Genomic DNA, 17354 nt, shown 5'->3' with positions numbered 1-17354 from the left:
CTCTGCTTCTTTTTCCTCCTTCAACCATGCAAGTCAGAACGTGCAATAAACAACATTCTGTCTTTCATTGCTAGAGGGTCAATTGAATTTGCTTTTTTTAATAAAAGATATCTGTTTTTGAAAGGTACCATACTGAAGCAATTTAAACACACACACCACACAATTCATCACTGTTAAACACTATGTCAAGCTAACAAAGAGACAGCAATAAAAGAGAAACAAAACCAACTCACATATTCTGTAAATATAGAGAATAATTAAAAGTTAACAACAACTTATTTCCTCCTGCTCCTATTTTTAAACTTTAAAGAAATTACAGTGGAAAAGCACTACACTACAATTTTTTTTGGGGGGGTGGGGGGGTGGGGGGTGGTTGTTGTTTTGGGATTTTGGTTGGGTTTTTTTCTTTTTAAACACAGAAGTACTGTTCCAAAAGTCCTGAAGTGCACAATTTGGTTTTATACAACTTCAAGAGATATTTAATCAAATGACTGACTTAGAAGAACCACATGGATCATTTTAATTGCAATGTCTGTCAGCCATCCCAGTTATCCCTACTATAGAACTATGGCTTTTGTTTTCCTCCTCTGTTGCTCTAAAATTTCTAACGTCTCAGTAAATTTTAATCAGAAAATAGCATCCCAACTCTTAAACTCTGGGAGCAAGTTTTCATCCTGATCCAGCCAGATGAGTAGGAGATTCTTTAACATATTTGAAAGGAAGAAAAATGTCTTCTGCTAATTCAGTTAACTGCATTCAGAGCTGGTTTGTGCTGTGCCCTTACAGAATTCTTTGCTATGACTTCATGCTAAGCCAAAAATTAAACACTCTTACTTTCGTACATGAACAGCTCTATCCCAAAGTACCAACATTAGCATCAGTGGTGACAGAGGAAATGCTATAATCCCCCAACAAGAGGGGAAAAGGAGAAAAAACACCACCAAAAAATGCCAAAGCCACAAACATTGTTCAATTAAACACACAGATCTGTGAAATGCAAGCATTAATGTACTTCCTTGAAATAAGTCGTCAAGCTGTGCTCTCATGTATCACCTGAGAGGACAGTATAATTTCACGCTTTGGCACTTTTTAAGACAAAAAACCACCACAGAATCCATGATTAAAAGATTACTTCCACAAATACCTGCAGTTTAAAACTTACCAAGCACTTTTGCAGCATGCAGAAATTTGTTAACCAAAACATCACATACAGAACCTGTGCAATTTTTGGAACATTCTTTTCTGAAACCAACTCAATTGAAACATGTGGTAACACGAATAGAGGAGACATAGCACTCAAAACCAATTTTTACTTTATTAAGTTCTCATCTTTGGTGAATATATTTATGTTCCCTAACTTCAACAGTCTCTCTGGTCACATTCAAAAAGAACTTTCAAAATAGCAAGACTAAACACTATCAAGGACTTACCAGATTGGAATTGGTGGCATTGGAATCATCTTCTGGAAAGGGGATATAGATAGCTAAGGCCACACAATTGGCAAAAATAGTCAGTAATATAATTATTTCAAATGGTCTGAGGAATGGAGTTAAGGAAATTGTTCCAAAATGTGCACACACAAATAAAATAAAAAAACCACCAACAAAAAAGATTTATAAGAATTCTGTTTAAAGAAGACATTCCAAGCCCCTTATATTCTGAAAAGAAACACATGCCTTTTTAAGTGCTTTTAGGAGCTCCCAGCCAAGAATCTTCCTAATATGTCAAAAGCAGTGTAGGCCAGTCGCGTGCCAGAGTAAACACAGATTTCTTATAAGTTTTTTCTTCTTTTATTTATTTAGATTGCATTTTCCCTATTTTCCTTCAAGCGTGGCTGTACTATTTTTAATAGCAGAAGCCTGTTCTTGGACTGTCATCTTTCATCTTACAATTAGTTTCTCTTGGTCTCTTCCATCTGCATTTACAAACCCTAAAATAATTTTAACAAAAGTTTTGGGGGTTTTTGTTGTTGTTGTTGGGTTTGTATTTTTTTTTATCCCTTTCTCAATCTCTCTGTCTCTCATATCTCAAAGTTAATGCAAGGGCCTGAGAAATACATGCATAGACTCAGTTAGAAGATGTTTAAATGATGACAAAGTTAAAAAAGCGCCTTTGTCAAAAATATGCACATTGCCATGTATACTTGTTTTGCTTAAAAGTTATTTGAAGGAGCATTTCTTTTTCTATTTGCATTTTATTTGGCATCATAGGGAAAACAAATGTGCCCACACAGTATATTAGGGACACCAGGAACCTAAGAGTTCCTTATAACAGAGAAACTAGCACCAATTCAGAAGCATTTCAGCCAGGCATCAAATTTGTTAGGGAAAAAATCCCAAACATTTGGGGTGTTCCACAAACAAATCCTGTACAACCTTGATGCTCCACTGGACTGTCCATTGGAATCAAAGGGCATTTTTCTACTGACCAGTTTGCTGCACTGTACTTAATCTTCTTCAGTGGACTCCTTAACCTTAATTGCTGTGAAATGTAGACAGACTGTAAGTCTGGTCTCCAGTCTGAGTTTGGAAACATTTACTTGCCTTCAGGAATATCCTGGAAGCTAGCTCTCTGATAACTCGTCAGTACTCCAGAGGGAAATGAAGAGCAGGATAGGACAGGGAGATTGCCAAGTTTAACCTGCGCCATCGGGTGCATTTGAGCATGAATTTACCTACCATAGGACTGGCTTTGCAGCAAATGTCAACACAGCATGTATGGTTTTGGTCAGCTGACTACTGTTCTCAGCAGGTTTTAGCAGGAAAGAATTGGAGATTGGGATGTGCAGCAGCCTGAACTGCAAGACATACACAAATCCCAGGCACCTGACCACTGTGTACGCTCAGATATGTTCTACATTTCACATATGGAAAAGTCAAAGGGTTCCAAATTTGACAGGCTGCCATGCTTAAACCTTCAAATAGTAGGAGATATATGATAATATGGAGGAAGAACAGATTAGGGCAGGGAGATTACATGTGAAATCAAAGGGACTTCTCAGAAACCCCAGGCTGTATATATAGTGTTCGCTGCATGAAGACCTGAATTTCCATAGGCTTTCCTTCTCTTAATCACTTTTTTCCTTAGACTTTTTGGTTTTGACAGGATTATTAGCTATTAACATATCACTGTTTATGCATATTTTCTTTTATTTCTTTTTATGCACAGTAAAATAGTATAAAATCTATAAATACAGTACATACAAAGCAGAAAATTAAGTACACAACTAAATCTTTGCAAAATAAGGCAATTACTTCATTTCACTTCTTATATGCAATAGCACCTCCAGCCTCTGAACTCTATAACGTTCGTGTAAGAAACACAACAAAACTACCATGTGATATTTGTTTAATATCTACTATGCTTAGACTTCAGTGGTTCAGCAAATTAAGCTAAGCTATTCTCAGTAGTTTTTAGCAATTAGGAAAAGACAGAGTGCAGAATGAAATTAAACCTTATCACAATTCTTTGACATCGTTACTTGTCATCGAAGTGTTTCACATTTATAAACACTACATGTCCAATGAGAGGTTTTGATGGAAAAAAATACTTCCATCAACTCACCTAAAACAATACGAAAAAATGCAAGCATCAGCACCTTTGGATTGCTTTAATCGCATTGTTTGGTCCTCTCTTGATCTCAGCAGTGCTGTATCCTGTGTTACAACACATTATTCCCATCATTCATTGCTGATCTTATTCATTTATCAAATGTCACTCTGTGCTCTTTCTTTAAAGACATGTGGTTACTGGGGTGCTGGCAAGTAAACCAATATTCAGCTTCATCCTGTTAGTCATCATCCATCATCTTATGTTTAAAGTATCAGAGCTATGCCAGAAGGGATAAAAAGTAGCAAACTTAATCAGGGGGATTAAAAATTAGCATCTGAAGAAGAAAGGAATAGGCAGGCAGGTATTTTAAGGACACTTAAGAATTGACAGGAGCATTTTTAACAAGTTCTTCATCTGAAAAATACGTCCACATCAGCAAGACCTAATATACTTATATTCTGTTTTCATCTTTCTAACATCCCACCAGACCCCAAAGGAACAATATTATCACATTGTCTTAAATGCCATCATTCATTTTTCATCATATTAACTACTGCCAAGTTATGTACTGCCTTCCCTTGACATGCTTATCTATGCCTAACAACATGCTTTTTCTTTTGCATTTGCTGAAAGACCCCATTAGCTTTATGATGTACTGACAATTACTGTTCAGGCTTAGTCTTCGTTTCTCTTTGGGGAGGACAGGGAGGTATATTTTATTTCAGTTTGTGTTTCACACCAAATTCTCAAATTCCAGCTTGTGATGATCAGACTGGGGTGAATAAAAAGGCTTTGCTCCTTCCATGTGATGAAACCAATGGCCAAACTCTCACTGACTTTCCAGGGAAGCAGCACTGACCCTTAGACTCTGCAGCTGTGTGTCAGTGGTTATCATCCATCACCTGTGATGCAGTCTGTCTCTGTTCAGACTACTAGATCTGTCCCTGTACTGCATTTGTACATGTTGCAGCACTACTTTTACTGCCTGTCTTTTCCCCTGCTTCTAAATAACCATTATCTCTTACCATATATTAGTAAGCCTTATTAGTTTAAGTGGAATTCCAATATAATTAACAGACCTTAGCCCTGTTTCAGGATCTTATGCGTACGTTTGGGTTTTCTTCTCCTCCTTTTGTCGCATTCTTTTCTCCATACTGTAGAAATTGTGATGCCACATTTTTAACAAAAAAAAGTATATGATTCAAAGTATCAGAGCTGTTTAACTGGTGGCACCTATTGGAGTGCCGGGGGGGGGGGGGGGGGGGGAAGAAAAAAAAAAAGGGGAAAGCCAGCAGCTGCTGTCAATCCCATAGTCTCAGTTCAATTCTGGCCTCAAATATCTAACCTTTATCATTTAAATTTCTAGTGGCGTCTTACACAAAAGTATAGTTAAGGCTCCAGTCCTAAACTACTTTTTTAACCCCAACATAAATGATCTCAGTTAAGACATCAGAAACTATTTGTGTACTTTAAACTCCCAGTGGTGCCTTTCAACTTAATGTATTGATTTCTTCACACTTATGAATAGCACCTGATGTGCACAAACAATTTGCTCTTTTCCAAATGAGAACATCAAAAAGGATATTTCCATTCGACGATGCTGATGCATGCCCTCCGGATGGGATTTTTCAGTGTTAAACACAGCAGTGCTCGGGGAGGACGTGTAGCTGTGGTAGTACCCTGTTTTTTCTGTTTTCCATACTGCTGCCGTTTCCTCTGCGTGGAGCTGGCTGTGGATATTGTTGCATTGCCAGCACTACCCATCAGTTTGGCTTGCCTGGCAGCATCAATTGCAGCTTGCCAGGACAGCGCTGCCCCTGGAGTAGGGATATGCTCTGGGGCAAGCCCTGCAGCTGCATTGGCATTCATGTTGGCATGAGCTGGACGGGGACTCCCATAGTTGGAACCTGTGAAAGGGGAAAAAAACAAACAAACAAACAAACCAGAAATTTGTGAAGATATTTTTTAAGCAACAGAAAAGAGAAGTAGTGTTTTTTAATATCTTAAGTATCAGTAATCTTAAGCATCCGTAAAAGCAAGAGCTAAGGTTAAGTATAGGGTATCCACTTACTACCAGCTTGTTCCTCCAATTCAAGTTCTTCATTTTAAAGTAATGCTACTATGCAAGCATTTGTCTTGCAACAGTCTCCCAACAAGACCCAATGGACACTAAGCTGTTAGAAGTGCCTCCAATCAATACAGTCTCCAGGGATTCACAGAAAAGAAACGGTCCGTTTTTACCCACACATTTTGCAAGTTGGATTGTTTGGAAGCTCAAAAGATGAGGCTAGTTCTCATCACTTTACCACAGACATGCAGCACTATGCTATTTAGTACATAGCAAAGCACCCAAATGAGATATTCAAACCCCATCACAAAAATCCTTATGTTTTCAAGATTACCTCAAGGTAAATAATTTTTTAACAACGAGATTAATTCTCTCTGCAATATACATGTATGTATAAGCCCAAGAATAACCTGACTACAAGGTATACCAAAGCAGAAACTGTAGCTTTTGTGCTCTATAGGATGCTGTGCAGATAGTTTAGGCCAACCAACATATATTTAGAAACTGGAACAGAGTCCTTATCCTGATAAACTGATTTTAAGACAGATGAACTATTGAAATCAATGGAGTAAGACTTACTTTCAAAGTATTAACAAGAATGCTAAGACCTAGCAGTTCCAAGTTTTACACCTCTTTAGCCAAAACTGAGGAAGTATATGCTTTTGCCAAATCATGATGATAGAATAGGTATTTCAGATGACATGTGGCTGATATTTAGAAGGTCTTAGTAGTTTAAAAAAAAAAGTCACCCTTTCAAGCTAGTGCAATTGTTCCATTGTTTCAGTAAAGACAGTTAAGTCACCGGTGTCTCTTCAGTGAGACTTTTTCAGCAACTCAAAGCTTCAATCACTTCAAAATGAGTGAATTTTGAAACTTCAGAACAGAATCCCTTACTCTTTGGAGTATGCTTCAATCGAGATATTCAAGAACTTGTGAAAGATTAACCAAACTTTGCCACAGACACTTCATAGAACAAAATATAAGCCATGTTAGAAAAGTGCAACATAAAATCCACAGAAAGTCACAACGGCAAACTTTTATTAGGGAGCAAGTCTTGTTTAGATACATCCTATAGAAGATTTTTGAGACTACTTATCTTTTTTGTGGACTTGTGAGTTTGCCTGTGGCCCACATGTTCAGATGCAGGTAAAAGGAAGCCCAAATAGTCTACAGATCTTATTCCTTCACAGGCTATGAAACCAGAGTTCAGTTTCAAAACACTGCACACTCAAGGGACTATGTTTCCCCTCACATCTTAACAGCAGACTATGCTTCTGAAAAAGTGTACACACAAGGGGCACACAGTAGAAACCCAGCAAAGGAGTTAGATCACCTTTATTTCAAAGCAGGCTCAAAGTCTGCTATTGACTGTTCCACTTTAACAGAAATACAGTGTTACTAAATAGACCAGGTGGCTTCTATAGACTATGAGACAAAACAAGCAGAAGACCACATGACACTTGTTTTTTTTTTCTTAAAATATCGAAAGACAGACTTTCTAAACTGGGGAACTGGCAAGCCGTTTTTGAACAAAAGTAATTATCCAAGATGCATATTTCATAGGTGGATGTGCAGTGCCAAGATATCACAGCAATGACTGCACTACAAATGAATTAAAGCAGGTAGAATAAATACAATTACATTGACACACAGAGTGTAACAGGATGTGCCTTTACCTAGAAAGCATACAAGATTTTAAAATTTATCTCACTGAATCTCAAGGAAGGACATGATGGGGTCAGATGTTATTTTATGTCAGGCATTACCATAAGATTTCCAGGTTGTTACAATTTTATTGCACAGCAGCAAAATCTAGAGCTTGTCTCTGCTCACTGAAAAAACTCCTAGCTGCAAACCAGCCAAAGGAAGCTGGTGAGCAATATGACTCCGATATGTGAAAGGGAAAGCTGAAAGAAACAAGAAGCGGGAAATAGTTAATTCACATCCCTCAAATTTTGAAACGGAAGAAAGAGAGCTTTCAGAATCACACAGGCTAAGCAGATTTCCTAGATGAAGCTGGTAATCAACTGGCAGACAAACTTAGTTTTCTAAAGCTAAGCAAATTGTACACAGCACTACTCATAGGATACATATTTATTTTCAGACTACTTCCAGATGCAGTTTTTCTCTTTAGCATCTATTTGACCTCCCTAGCCTGAGGCATGCTGGGAAGAGAAATAAATGGAAAATTACTCTAATTATTCTCCAGCTCTTCTTTAATACTGACCCATTAGAATGTATAAGAGGTGTGTGGTTTCCAGTAAAAGCAAACTTGCTGATCCATCGCCCTGTGTTCTTATCATGCTGACTAGACCATGTGGTCCTGAAAATTAACAGCTGCTGCATCTTAATGAAGACTTTTCTGCAATTTGGGAATGTGTCAAGCTTCTTTGTTATTACTGCTTATTAGTTAGGTTTCACATGAGGATTCAAGTCCATCCATTTTGACTTTCATGTGCCAGCAAAGGTAAGGACGCAACTTCTGGTGGTTTCATTGCTTTTGCTTCTAACATGACCACCAGTTTCATAATAAAGTGCTTTGTCTCAAATTGATTTCAAAAGATGAGTCAGTAATGACAGATTTGTATTAACAAATATTGATTACTGATAAGGATCTGTCTGTTTTATGAAGCTCAGAGGCTGCAGACTATACTGAGTAATTAATGGCAGTGACAAATCCCTTGATCTACAGGCAGTTTATGGAAATAGCTCAAATTGAAGAATGAAGCTCACGCAACTTCACAGAAAGGACATTCAAGAACTGAGCAAAATATTTTCAAAGACAGCATAGCCAAAATTTCAGGAAAAAAAAAAAAATCTACCCTATAATCTAAATGTTTAGTGTTAATTCCTAGGAATAAGACAGAACACAATTCATATGGATCTTGTACAGCATCATGCTAAATGTCACCTATGGCACTCATTTCTCTCCCACCACAAAACTCTGCTGTAACCCAAGAGCTGCAGTTACTGGATTTGCTGTTTTCATTTTGTAATGTTAAGATATTTCACTCTATTTCCTCACTACAAATGAAGTTTCATGAAACCCAAGTCACTTTAATTGTATTTGTTTATACTGTTATTAAGCTGGAAGTTGACCAGAACTGGGAAATGGAGATTCAGCACCCACCCAAATGCAGTAACGCACTAAGCATGATGATCCACAGCATCATCACCCTGCTGATCCCTACCCACCCTTTATCAAGAATTTGTACTGGTGATTATGTGCAGCTGGTTCACAAAGCTCTTCTGTGCTACAGATCATGAGTTTAAACATTTGAATAGTAATTAAACAGAAAAGTCCATGTAAGTGAACAAATTTGATTATAAAGTCTTTGGAAAAGACTTTAATTTCTGCAAAAATGCAAAGTTGCAGAAGTACTTCAAATGGAGAAACAACAGAAATACAGGTCTCAAAAATCAGTTAAGTCAGAAAAAAAGCAACACATAACATTGCTATACAATAGGAAATGAACAACGTCGCACAAAACACCTGACATTGTAAGCTTACAACTAAATCACCAAAATGGTCTTCACCATAATCACTACTAAAATATACAATGATGACCACTAATACCTTTATTAAAAAGTGCTGTTTCCATTCTAATAACATCTATCATACCACCTATTAACTATCTCAAAAGCATCATTTAAAAAACAAACGATACATGACCATTCTATATGAGAAGCGGGCAAGTTAATGACACAATGGAACTGTAACTTTTGAGTTTCTTGACTTCATCTAGCTAGCCACACATTTATTTTTGAGGAATTTGTGATTAGATTAATTCTTTAAATGAAAATAGAGTTATGCCAATACGGAGCGTCACTGTTCTTTTTTGCCATCACTTTAAAACACACCAGAATCCTAAAAATTCAAACCTTTAAATTGTGTTGCACAACTGTATTTTTCTCCAAAGCAAAGGTGGGTACAGTAGAAGACAGTACTGGTTAAATTGTAATGTCTTAACTGAACACTGAAAGAAAACAAACAGAAAGCAGGAAACGTGTCACTAAGATCATGTGTAAAACCAGTTCAAGCACACAGAAAAAATAATAAACTCTCTGCAGTGAGAGACACCTGACAAGAAACATGAAGAATAACACACACACAAGAAGGCAGTGTATGAGATCATCTGTTAACAGGAGAAAGAATGTGGAAAAGATTGATCCATTAACCAATGGAAAAAGAGCATTTGACAGACGACTGTAAGAAGGCTTAAGTTTTGTGTGACCTTTTGGCATCCATTTTTACTAAAGAAAAACCCATCAAGAGCAGGTGACTAGCATAATTAATCCCCAAACCAAAACAGGTATCATTTCCAACTGTAAAAGGAAAACAAGTTAGAAACTACTTAGACAACATTCATTGTTTCAGCTACTTAAGTACCACAACCTAGAACATACCAGAACATTTAAAGAGCTTTCTGAAGTAATCTCAAAGCTCTTAGCTGCTGGTTTGAATGCATGAAAGACAGGAGAGATCTCAGAGGACTGAGAAAGGGAGAATGGACCTCCCAGTTAAAAAGTGGGAAGGAGGGAAAATTTAAATCCAGTTGAATTTCAGTCTCCAGAAAAAAAAAAATCTGGAATAAGTAAAATAAACAATTGTCAGCGAGTACTTGGATGACAAGGAAAAAAAGAGCAGACATGGATCGGTCATGAATACATTGTGTCTAAGAAAACTAATTCCTTCCAGATCTGGGTAACAGAATTCACAGGCAAGATGGAAGCTGTAGGTGCCACATCTTCTGACTTTAATAATTTTATGAGGTCTTGTATGACAATTTCACAAGGATGCTGAGGACATACAAGCAAGAAAGAAATTGCTATAAAACATGAGTATGAAACCAGCGTATGCCTGAGAGCAGTTATCATTGGTACACCATCTAAATTGGAAGATGTGTCACATGGAGGTACCCAAGTGCCTGCCCTGGATCTGATTCTGTTCAATGTTTCCAGTAATGATCCGGATGATGACATGGTGAATGGTATTAAATGAGCACGTAACTGTGAAGCTGGGAGGCAAAGCAAATACACTGAAGAACGGGATTTTAATTCAAAATGAACTTCATGAATTGGAGGAAATGTCTTAAAAACAGAATGGAGTTCAGCAGGGACAAATGCAAAGTATTTAAGCAAAATGAGTCATCTGCCCAAATTATTTTCAGAAAAGCCTTGTGGGTTATGTTAGATCCCCAACAAAACAGGAGCTGATATTGTCATACTTCCTTCTTCCCACAAAAGGCAATCATCACAATGTAGTATATAAACAGGGATGAAATCTATGTGACACAACAAGTAATCCTTCTCTTCAGCTCAGCATTGGCAGGGCTTCAGCTGAAATACAGGGAGCAGTTTCAGGTTCCACACTTGAAGACAGACATGGCTCCGTTCAGGTTGCCCAGAGGAGAGCAGAGAGGCCAACCAAAGGCCTAAAAAACGCAAACTACAAGGCACAGAGACAGAAATGGGAATGCCAGAACTTGGACTGCTGCTCCCGAGGATGTGAGGGTGAGGAGGGTAGGATAACAGTCTTTAAGTGTGTGTATATTATACACATATATATGTTTTTATATATTTTTCTAGATGCACATGTATTTTATTTCAAAGAACAAAAAGGAACTATCTGTCACCACAGTCACAGTGAATAAGTAGAAGCAACGGCTTTTGCAGGAAGAAAAAAAAAATCAGGATTTACCTTCGGAAAACACTTTCTAACTGTAATGACAATGAAGCACATGTACTGGCTTCCTGGATTGGAGGCAGTACCTCCCACACAATTTAAGTCTTTTAGACCAGGCCAGAAAAAACATTTCTCTGGAATCACACGTATGAGGCAAGATTTATAGTGCGAATTAGTTTCTTTTCTTAGTCTAAAGCAAGTTTGACCTGAAGGAAGGCCTTACCACAGAAAACTTATGTATTTCTTCCATCAGTTAATCTACCAAAAGACCCCCTCCGAGTAAACCCTGCCTCAGTCAAACTTTCAGGCCATCGCAGGGACATTACACAGCACTGTCAGGCTTCTGCCCCGCACACTCATCACTCGGGGCGGAGGCAGGGGGTGGCGAGGTGAGGGCCCCCAGTCCAGTGACTGACCCAGAACTCTGAACTCAGTTTCTTTGGTTTTAAACTTCATTCTGCACATATATTTTTCTAAAAGTCTTTCAGTAGCCCAGGACAGTAACAACTAGCCACACACAAAGTTTAAAACCTTGAAGTGAAATAAATCCACTTTATGTGAAAAAGCAGACTTTTCCAGGCATCTTTATTAAATTTTCAGCTGACAACCCTGAATATTTCCCCTAATGAATGCAGGGCTGCAGACATACAAAACTCACTTTCTTTAAAGCATGATTTTTTCCTTATTTGCCTTTAAAAAAAAAAAGTTGATAAGATGTTAGTTCTGACAGCTAACATCTAAAGTGACACTAGTGTTTCCCAAAAAAAGATTTTTCTGGAGTTAATTTGTAAGTAGAGATAGGAGTTACAATGAAAGCTGGATTTCAACCCAAACTACGGCTTTTTCTATAACACAATTTATAATACACACATACTCTTTTTAAACATCATGTCAGACTAAAACTCAGTGTGTAGTTGTTAGCCCAGATAAACGAGTTAAAGAATTTTTCCTGTAAATTGTTTCGGGGCTTCAGAACACACACATAAAAAATACGTGATTTAAGACTATTCATTTGCCATAGTTGAGACTAAACATTTTTTTTAAATATAAACAAAAAATCTTATTCAAGAACCATACTTCATTTGCAACTAGATCTTTGTTTTCTTTATCTCCCCCCTGCAGAGCTGGGTTTTTCTTTTGCTGCATGCCATTAACATAAGATGTGGTGAGCTGCTAGCTAGAAATGTGAAAAAAACCAAGTCCATTTCAACGAAGAGAGCAAATTTGGGTTTTTACAGCTGCCTACAATACTACTAATGATAGAATTTCCCCTTCTGCCTCCTTCTAATTAGCAGGTGATAAGTTATCATCTAAAATTTCATCACTTGAGTGTCCCTCCTTTTACTTCTGTAGTTTTGTCTTTCCATTCTTAAACAAAACAGAAGTAAAGCAACAATCTGTTCTGCCTCCTTCACCAAAGGGGCATCTTGTCAAATCTGACTCAGAAGAATCTAGAAAGCCACAAGTCTGAAAATCTTCAGCAGTCACAAAAATCCATCTAGCTTCTAATTTTCTCTTCTGTAACTATGGATTCAAGAGAACTAGATTGGGAGTTAAGGTCTCTTTTGGGGAGGAGGAAGGGGTAAAGAAGCATGGAGCCTACTAAATGTTAAGCCCCAAGGCAAGTGTCTAATATTAAAAGTTTGACAATTGATGTAGATATCAGGAGAGCCAGAGAAGTCTATAATACAACTCAGCTGGACTACAAATTCTCTAGTAGATAAATTTATTAGGCCAGGGGTAGGGGGATGTGTGTTAAAGGGCCAATTGCCTTTGAAGCATGTGCATTTTCTTGTGGCTGTCAAGCTACAAGAAAATGCAAAGAAACTCACAAAGAATCCTTTCTGGTTTCTTGAGACATGTTTCTGGTGGCACCTAGATTAAGCTTTCAGAGGTCAAGTCAGGGAACACTTTCCTTCCTTCAACAATTAATTAAAGTTAACACCATTAAGGATCCTGGGATCAAGCACATCTTTGGTAAAATTTCTTTGACTTCAGTAAAATTCCTCTGGGGATTAACTGTAACTCATCAGACTGGATTCTTCTGACAAACTTAACTAATCATTTTCTTATTGGTGAATGATTACTCTTAGTGGGTAATCTAAATATAACTTCCTTACAGAAATGAAGCTCTTAAAGGTTTAAAATACTCTTTATTAAATGGTCTCCAGATTCTTTGTCTAACAATGCAGAGTGGGATAGAAATCAGTACACAAACCTGTTAAAGTGGTTTGCATCACACTACCCAAACCATTTTAAAAAACGGATCTTGTCTAACCTCTCTTTATAGTCAATGCACGGGACCATTTTTTCCATTCGTAAGACAGATGTCTGACATACAAGTGAAACCATCTGCTGGAAGTACCATTCTATCTTCAGATTGTACAAAAGTAATCAAAAACAGAAGTTTAATTGCACATCAAATTTTAGTGGATTGAATGAGATGAAATTACTTCCACTTATGTGTGGAGAGTACATGCATGCATATGTGTTTGTGTACAAGGTACAAAACAACTCTGTAGCTGCTTTTGGCCCAAAACATGTGACAAAATTTGGGAAGCGTACAAATATATTATATCTAAATAATTCAAAGCCTGCAATTTCAATGATTCTTCATCCTAGAAAAATCAATCACAATTCTTCCACAACTCATAGTATTCTCACTCCAGAAATAGCAGCCTGTTCTCAGTTACATCAGATGATGACAAAAAAAAGCACAAAGGGATCTCTGTATAGGTCTGTATCCGAGTTACAGACAATATGAATTTTGATAGATACACACACAAACCAAGAAACAACCCAACCCAACACTGCCCCCCCAAAAAAAAAAGAAAAATAAATTCAAAACACAAACAACCACCTTTAGCATCCAGATCTAAATGGAGATCAGCCCTGACAAAAGATAGACAGTGGAAATTCTTACAGGCTGAGTTCTTTTGCTTCTTTTTGCTGTTTATGGAGTCAGTGTTCAGCTATGCAACTCCAGAGAGCAGGCAATTTGTTGGAAAGAGATTAGCAAGTGTATAAAAGGAGAGTATATATCTAACCTTCCCATACAAGCTGTAAGTATTCCCTGCCACCCCTCACTCCCAGTGGTGATATCCACATCAGAAAGCCACTAATCCACATTATCTACAATACCTTAGGTTAAAGGGGACCTCTGAAGGCCATCTGGTCCACATCGCTCCTTTTTAGCCCCCTCATTCAAAGCGGTCAAAATTTCATCCAACCTCTTCGGCTATCCAGCACCCTACTTTGCACCACTACTGTCTCTGAGTCTGCATGTAGGATTGCAAGAACTGACCACAGTAGGCACCCAAATCAAAGGTTCATTCAGGTATTGGGCATACAATTTAAGAGAATATAATACCAAGAGAACATATAATTTTAAGAGGTACCTACTACCTTATACTTTGTGAAAACCAGACATCTGTAAGTTGTATCATTAGCACCCCCAGAGAACAGTCACCTAAAAACTATTTGTTGCTTTTCAGAAAGGCAAAACTTAGAATTTATTTTAATCTACATTCACCTAATTTTAGATTATGTATGCAATATCCTACTAAATTAAAGATGCACTCCCTGCTTGAAGTGTAGGCAGTTTCAAAGGAAAGGTATTAAAAGATGTTTCAAGTGTCAAAGCTGACTTTGATTTCAGCTATTATTCTTAGTGTTCTAAAAACCACACTTTTCTATTTTTAAAATGTGATTATTTTCCCCCTGCTGCTTGGAGTAAAGCCAAAAAAACATCAGAAAAAGCAACTGAAGAAGAAAGTTTTGAAAAACAAGACTATACAAAAATTTCTACAAATCTAAAGAATTAAGCAAGTGAATGCATAAGTTTGGGATTTCTCCTAATTTCAGTCATCTGATGTTATCTTATTTTTAAATAATTCTAGACAAAATAGAAGTATTTGAACAGGAGGGCTATATGTAACTTGCCATCATTAAGGTGCTAGAAAAAGATAATGAGAAATGGCAAAATTTGAACTGAGGAAAGAAAAAAAAAAATGCTGCCTCAGTCCTGTCCTATTTCCTTTCATACACAGAATCTCAAGAGGATGCTCCATATGCAACGTGCTCTGCAAAGCAAGAAAAAGGAAGTCCTTGCAAGCCTCCATTAAAGCAAACCCACAGAAAATTACTAACCACATGAATATAAACCATGCTATACAACAAAGGAAAACAGCGGCTTGTTTCAACTCCACGGCGATATTAAAAGGCAGTCTGGGGGAAAACAGCCACCCATACTTTTACACAAACTAGACATTTTTGTTCTAGAGGCATTGCAGCATTAACAGATTTAGAGTTATATTTTTACAGTCACTTTACATAGAAGAAAATAATTTTACTGATTTTTTTATTATTATCTGAAGTAATATGTTCTATCTCTAGCATGCAGATTTTTCTCTAGCATTATTTTCTATTTACTGGTATCCTCTTAGGGAATGTCCCAAGTCTGGATATTAAGGATGTGTAATACCCAGATGCAAAACCAAGCACTCTTGACTTGCTCTGCTAGTTAAAAGCATTTCAAAATCTAAGTAACAAAAAAAAAAAAAAAAAAAAGGGGGGGGGGGAGATGATAAAAGGTGCAAAACTTGGCAAGAGAGAATCTTGGTAAGCACCTGTATGAGAAAAAACAGCATCTGGCTTACATCTTTGGTTGAGCACTGTAACCCTGAAATGATTCTTATGTCACTGGTTGTCTATACAAACATTATTAACCAGTTACTCTGTGACCTTTTCTGCAGTAGATGCAGACAAATGTTTGAGACAGTCTTTATAGATTCTTTCTAAAAATAAAATATCCTGCTTATATAAAAGCGGATTCATTGATCATTACTGAATTTACATATAGCAGAGCAAAGGTGGCAAAGGCAGATGCACACCAGGTTTGTAGAGCACTTGCTTAGAATGCAGTGGGTAATATTTTAGCACTGCCATTGAGTTAGTGCTCCAGCCACTGCTCCAGCTCTGCCTTTCTGATAGCTTTCAGATCACCCTGAAGACTCTGAAAGCTGAGGCTTTTTTGTTCCTTTCTTGGGGTGCTCTGCACTTTGTAGGATCAGTTTCACAAAAGTAGTGAGAAATTTCCTACAAACCATATACTCTGATAGCGTCTGAACACTTCTCAGGAAGTTCTACATTTCTACTGCTCATTAGGAGGAAGAATGAAAAACAAACTGAAAACCCAAGTCTTCCAGGCTCTCGTCACCTCTGGAGTTTGCCATTGGTATTGTGCCATCCCTGTTTGGAAGCAGAGCACACGCTCCTCTCATGTCTGAGCTGCTTTGTCCCAAGAGCCAGTTGGCTGGCTCTAACTCATGGTCAGAGTGAGCCGACGCAAAGACAACATGGACTTCAATGAGTTTCAATTTATGTGTGAGCCTAAAAGTCCAGGTAACATAGCTGTACAGAGCATCACTATGGAACACAACATTGCAGGTCCCGATTCTAGAATCCACACCTCAAAAAAAAAGTAGTAGTTTAATGAACTGAGAAAAAAAGGTACAAGAAAATATAGTGGGATAATACCTTACAACTAGAGACTAAAGATATCCGAATCATTTAGTCTTATATAAGAGACAGTTAAAAAAAATTCATTGCAATTTATCAGCGTGAGCATGTGAAAGATTTTTGACACCACATGACCACTTCAACTAACTGCAATAACTCTTATGAAGTTAAATATATATACGTGGCTAACAATGAGGAGGCCTAACCAGTGGGAAACTTAACTGTGTAATGTTAGGGGTCACTTCCACTTTGTCTCCTCAGGTCAGGTCTAGGTATGTTTTCTAATGTCCCTTCTGGTGCTCAAACAGCAGGATTCAGAAACTGCTGGGTGAGACTCTTCAGCTTGCAAGATGCCATCAAAAATCTGTTACCCGCAGACAACCCAAGGACAGTAGGAAACACAAAGCTGTTATGTTCATATTTAAAATACATCAGTTGGAAATTTCTCTGTAAAATGGTATCCTTTAGAACATATGAGGCCTGTAGTGGGATAAATGCAACATTTTCACACATAGACTGGGGATCCCC

General features: G+C 37.6%; 1 protein-coding gene across 15 annotated transcripts in view; it reads right to left on the bottom strand.

The window, feature by feature from the left end:
* The window catches only part of CACNA1C (calcium voltage-gated channel subunit alpha1 C), a 441719-nt gene that overhangs the window by 408932 nt on the left and 15433 nt on the right, over positions 1-17354 (bottom strand). For all 15 annotated transcript variants that reach the window (XM_037387928.1, XM_037387931.1, XM_037387930.1 and 12 more), the window contains exons 2-3: positions 5138-5459; positions 1431-1536 (exon numbers count right to left, since the gene is read on the bottom strand). In XM_037387928.1, coding sequence (XP_037243825.1) covers positions 1431-1536; positions 5138-5459 — 428 coding nt within the window. The remainder of the gene's footprint in view (positions 1-1430; positions 1537-5137; positions 5460-17354) is intronic.

Source organism: Falco rusticolus, chromosome 5, assembly GCF_015220075.1.
Source record: "Falco rusticolus isolate bFalRus1 chromosome 5, bFalRus1.pri, whole genome shotgun sequence".
Lineage (NCBI taxonomy): Eukaryota > Metazoa > Chordata > Aves > Falconiformes > Falconidae > Falco > Falco rusticolus.
The sequence above is the reverse complement of the archived record's forward strand: the minus strand, read 5'-3'. Positions and strand labels throughout refer to the sequence as shown.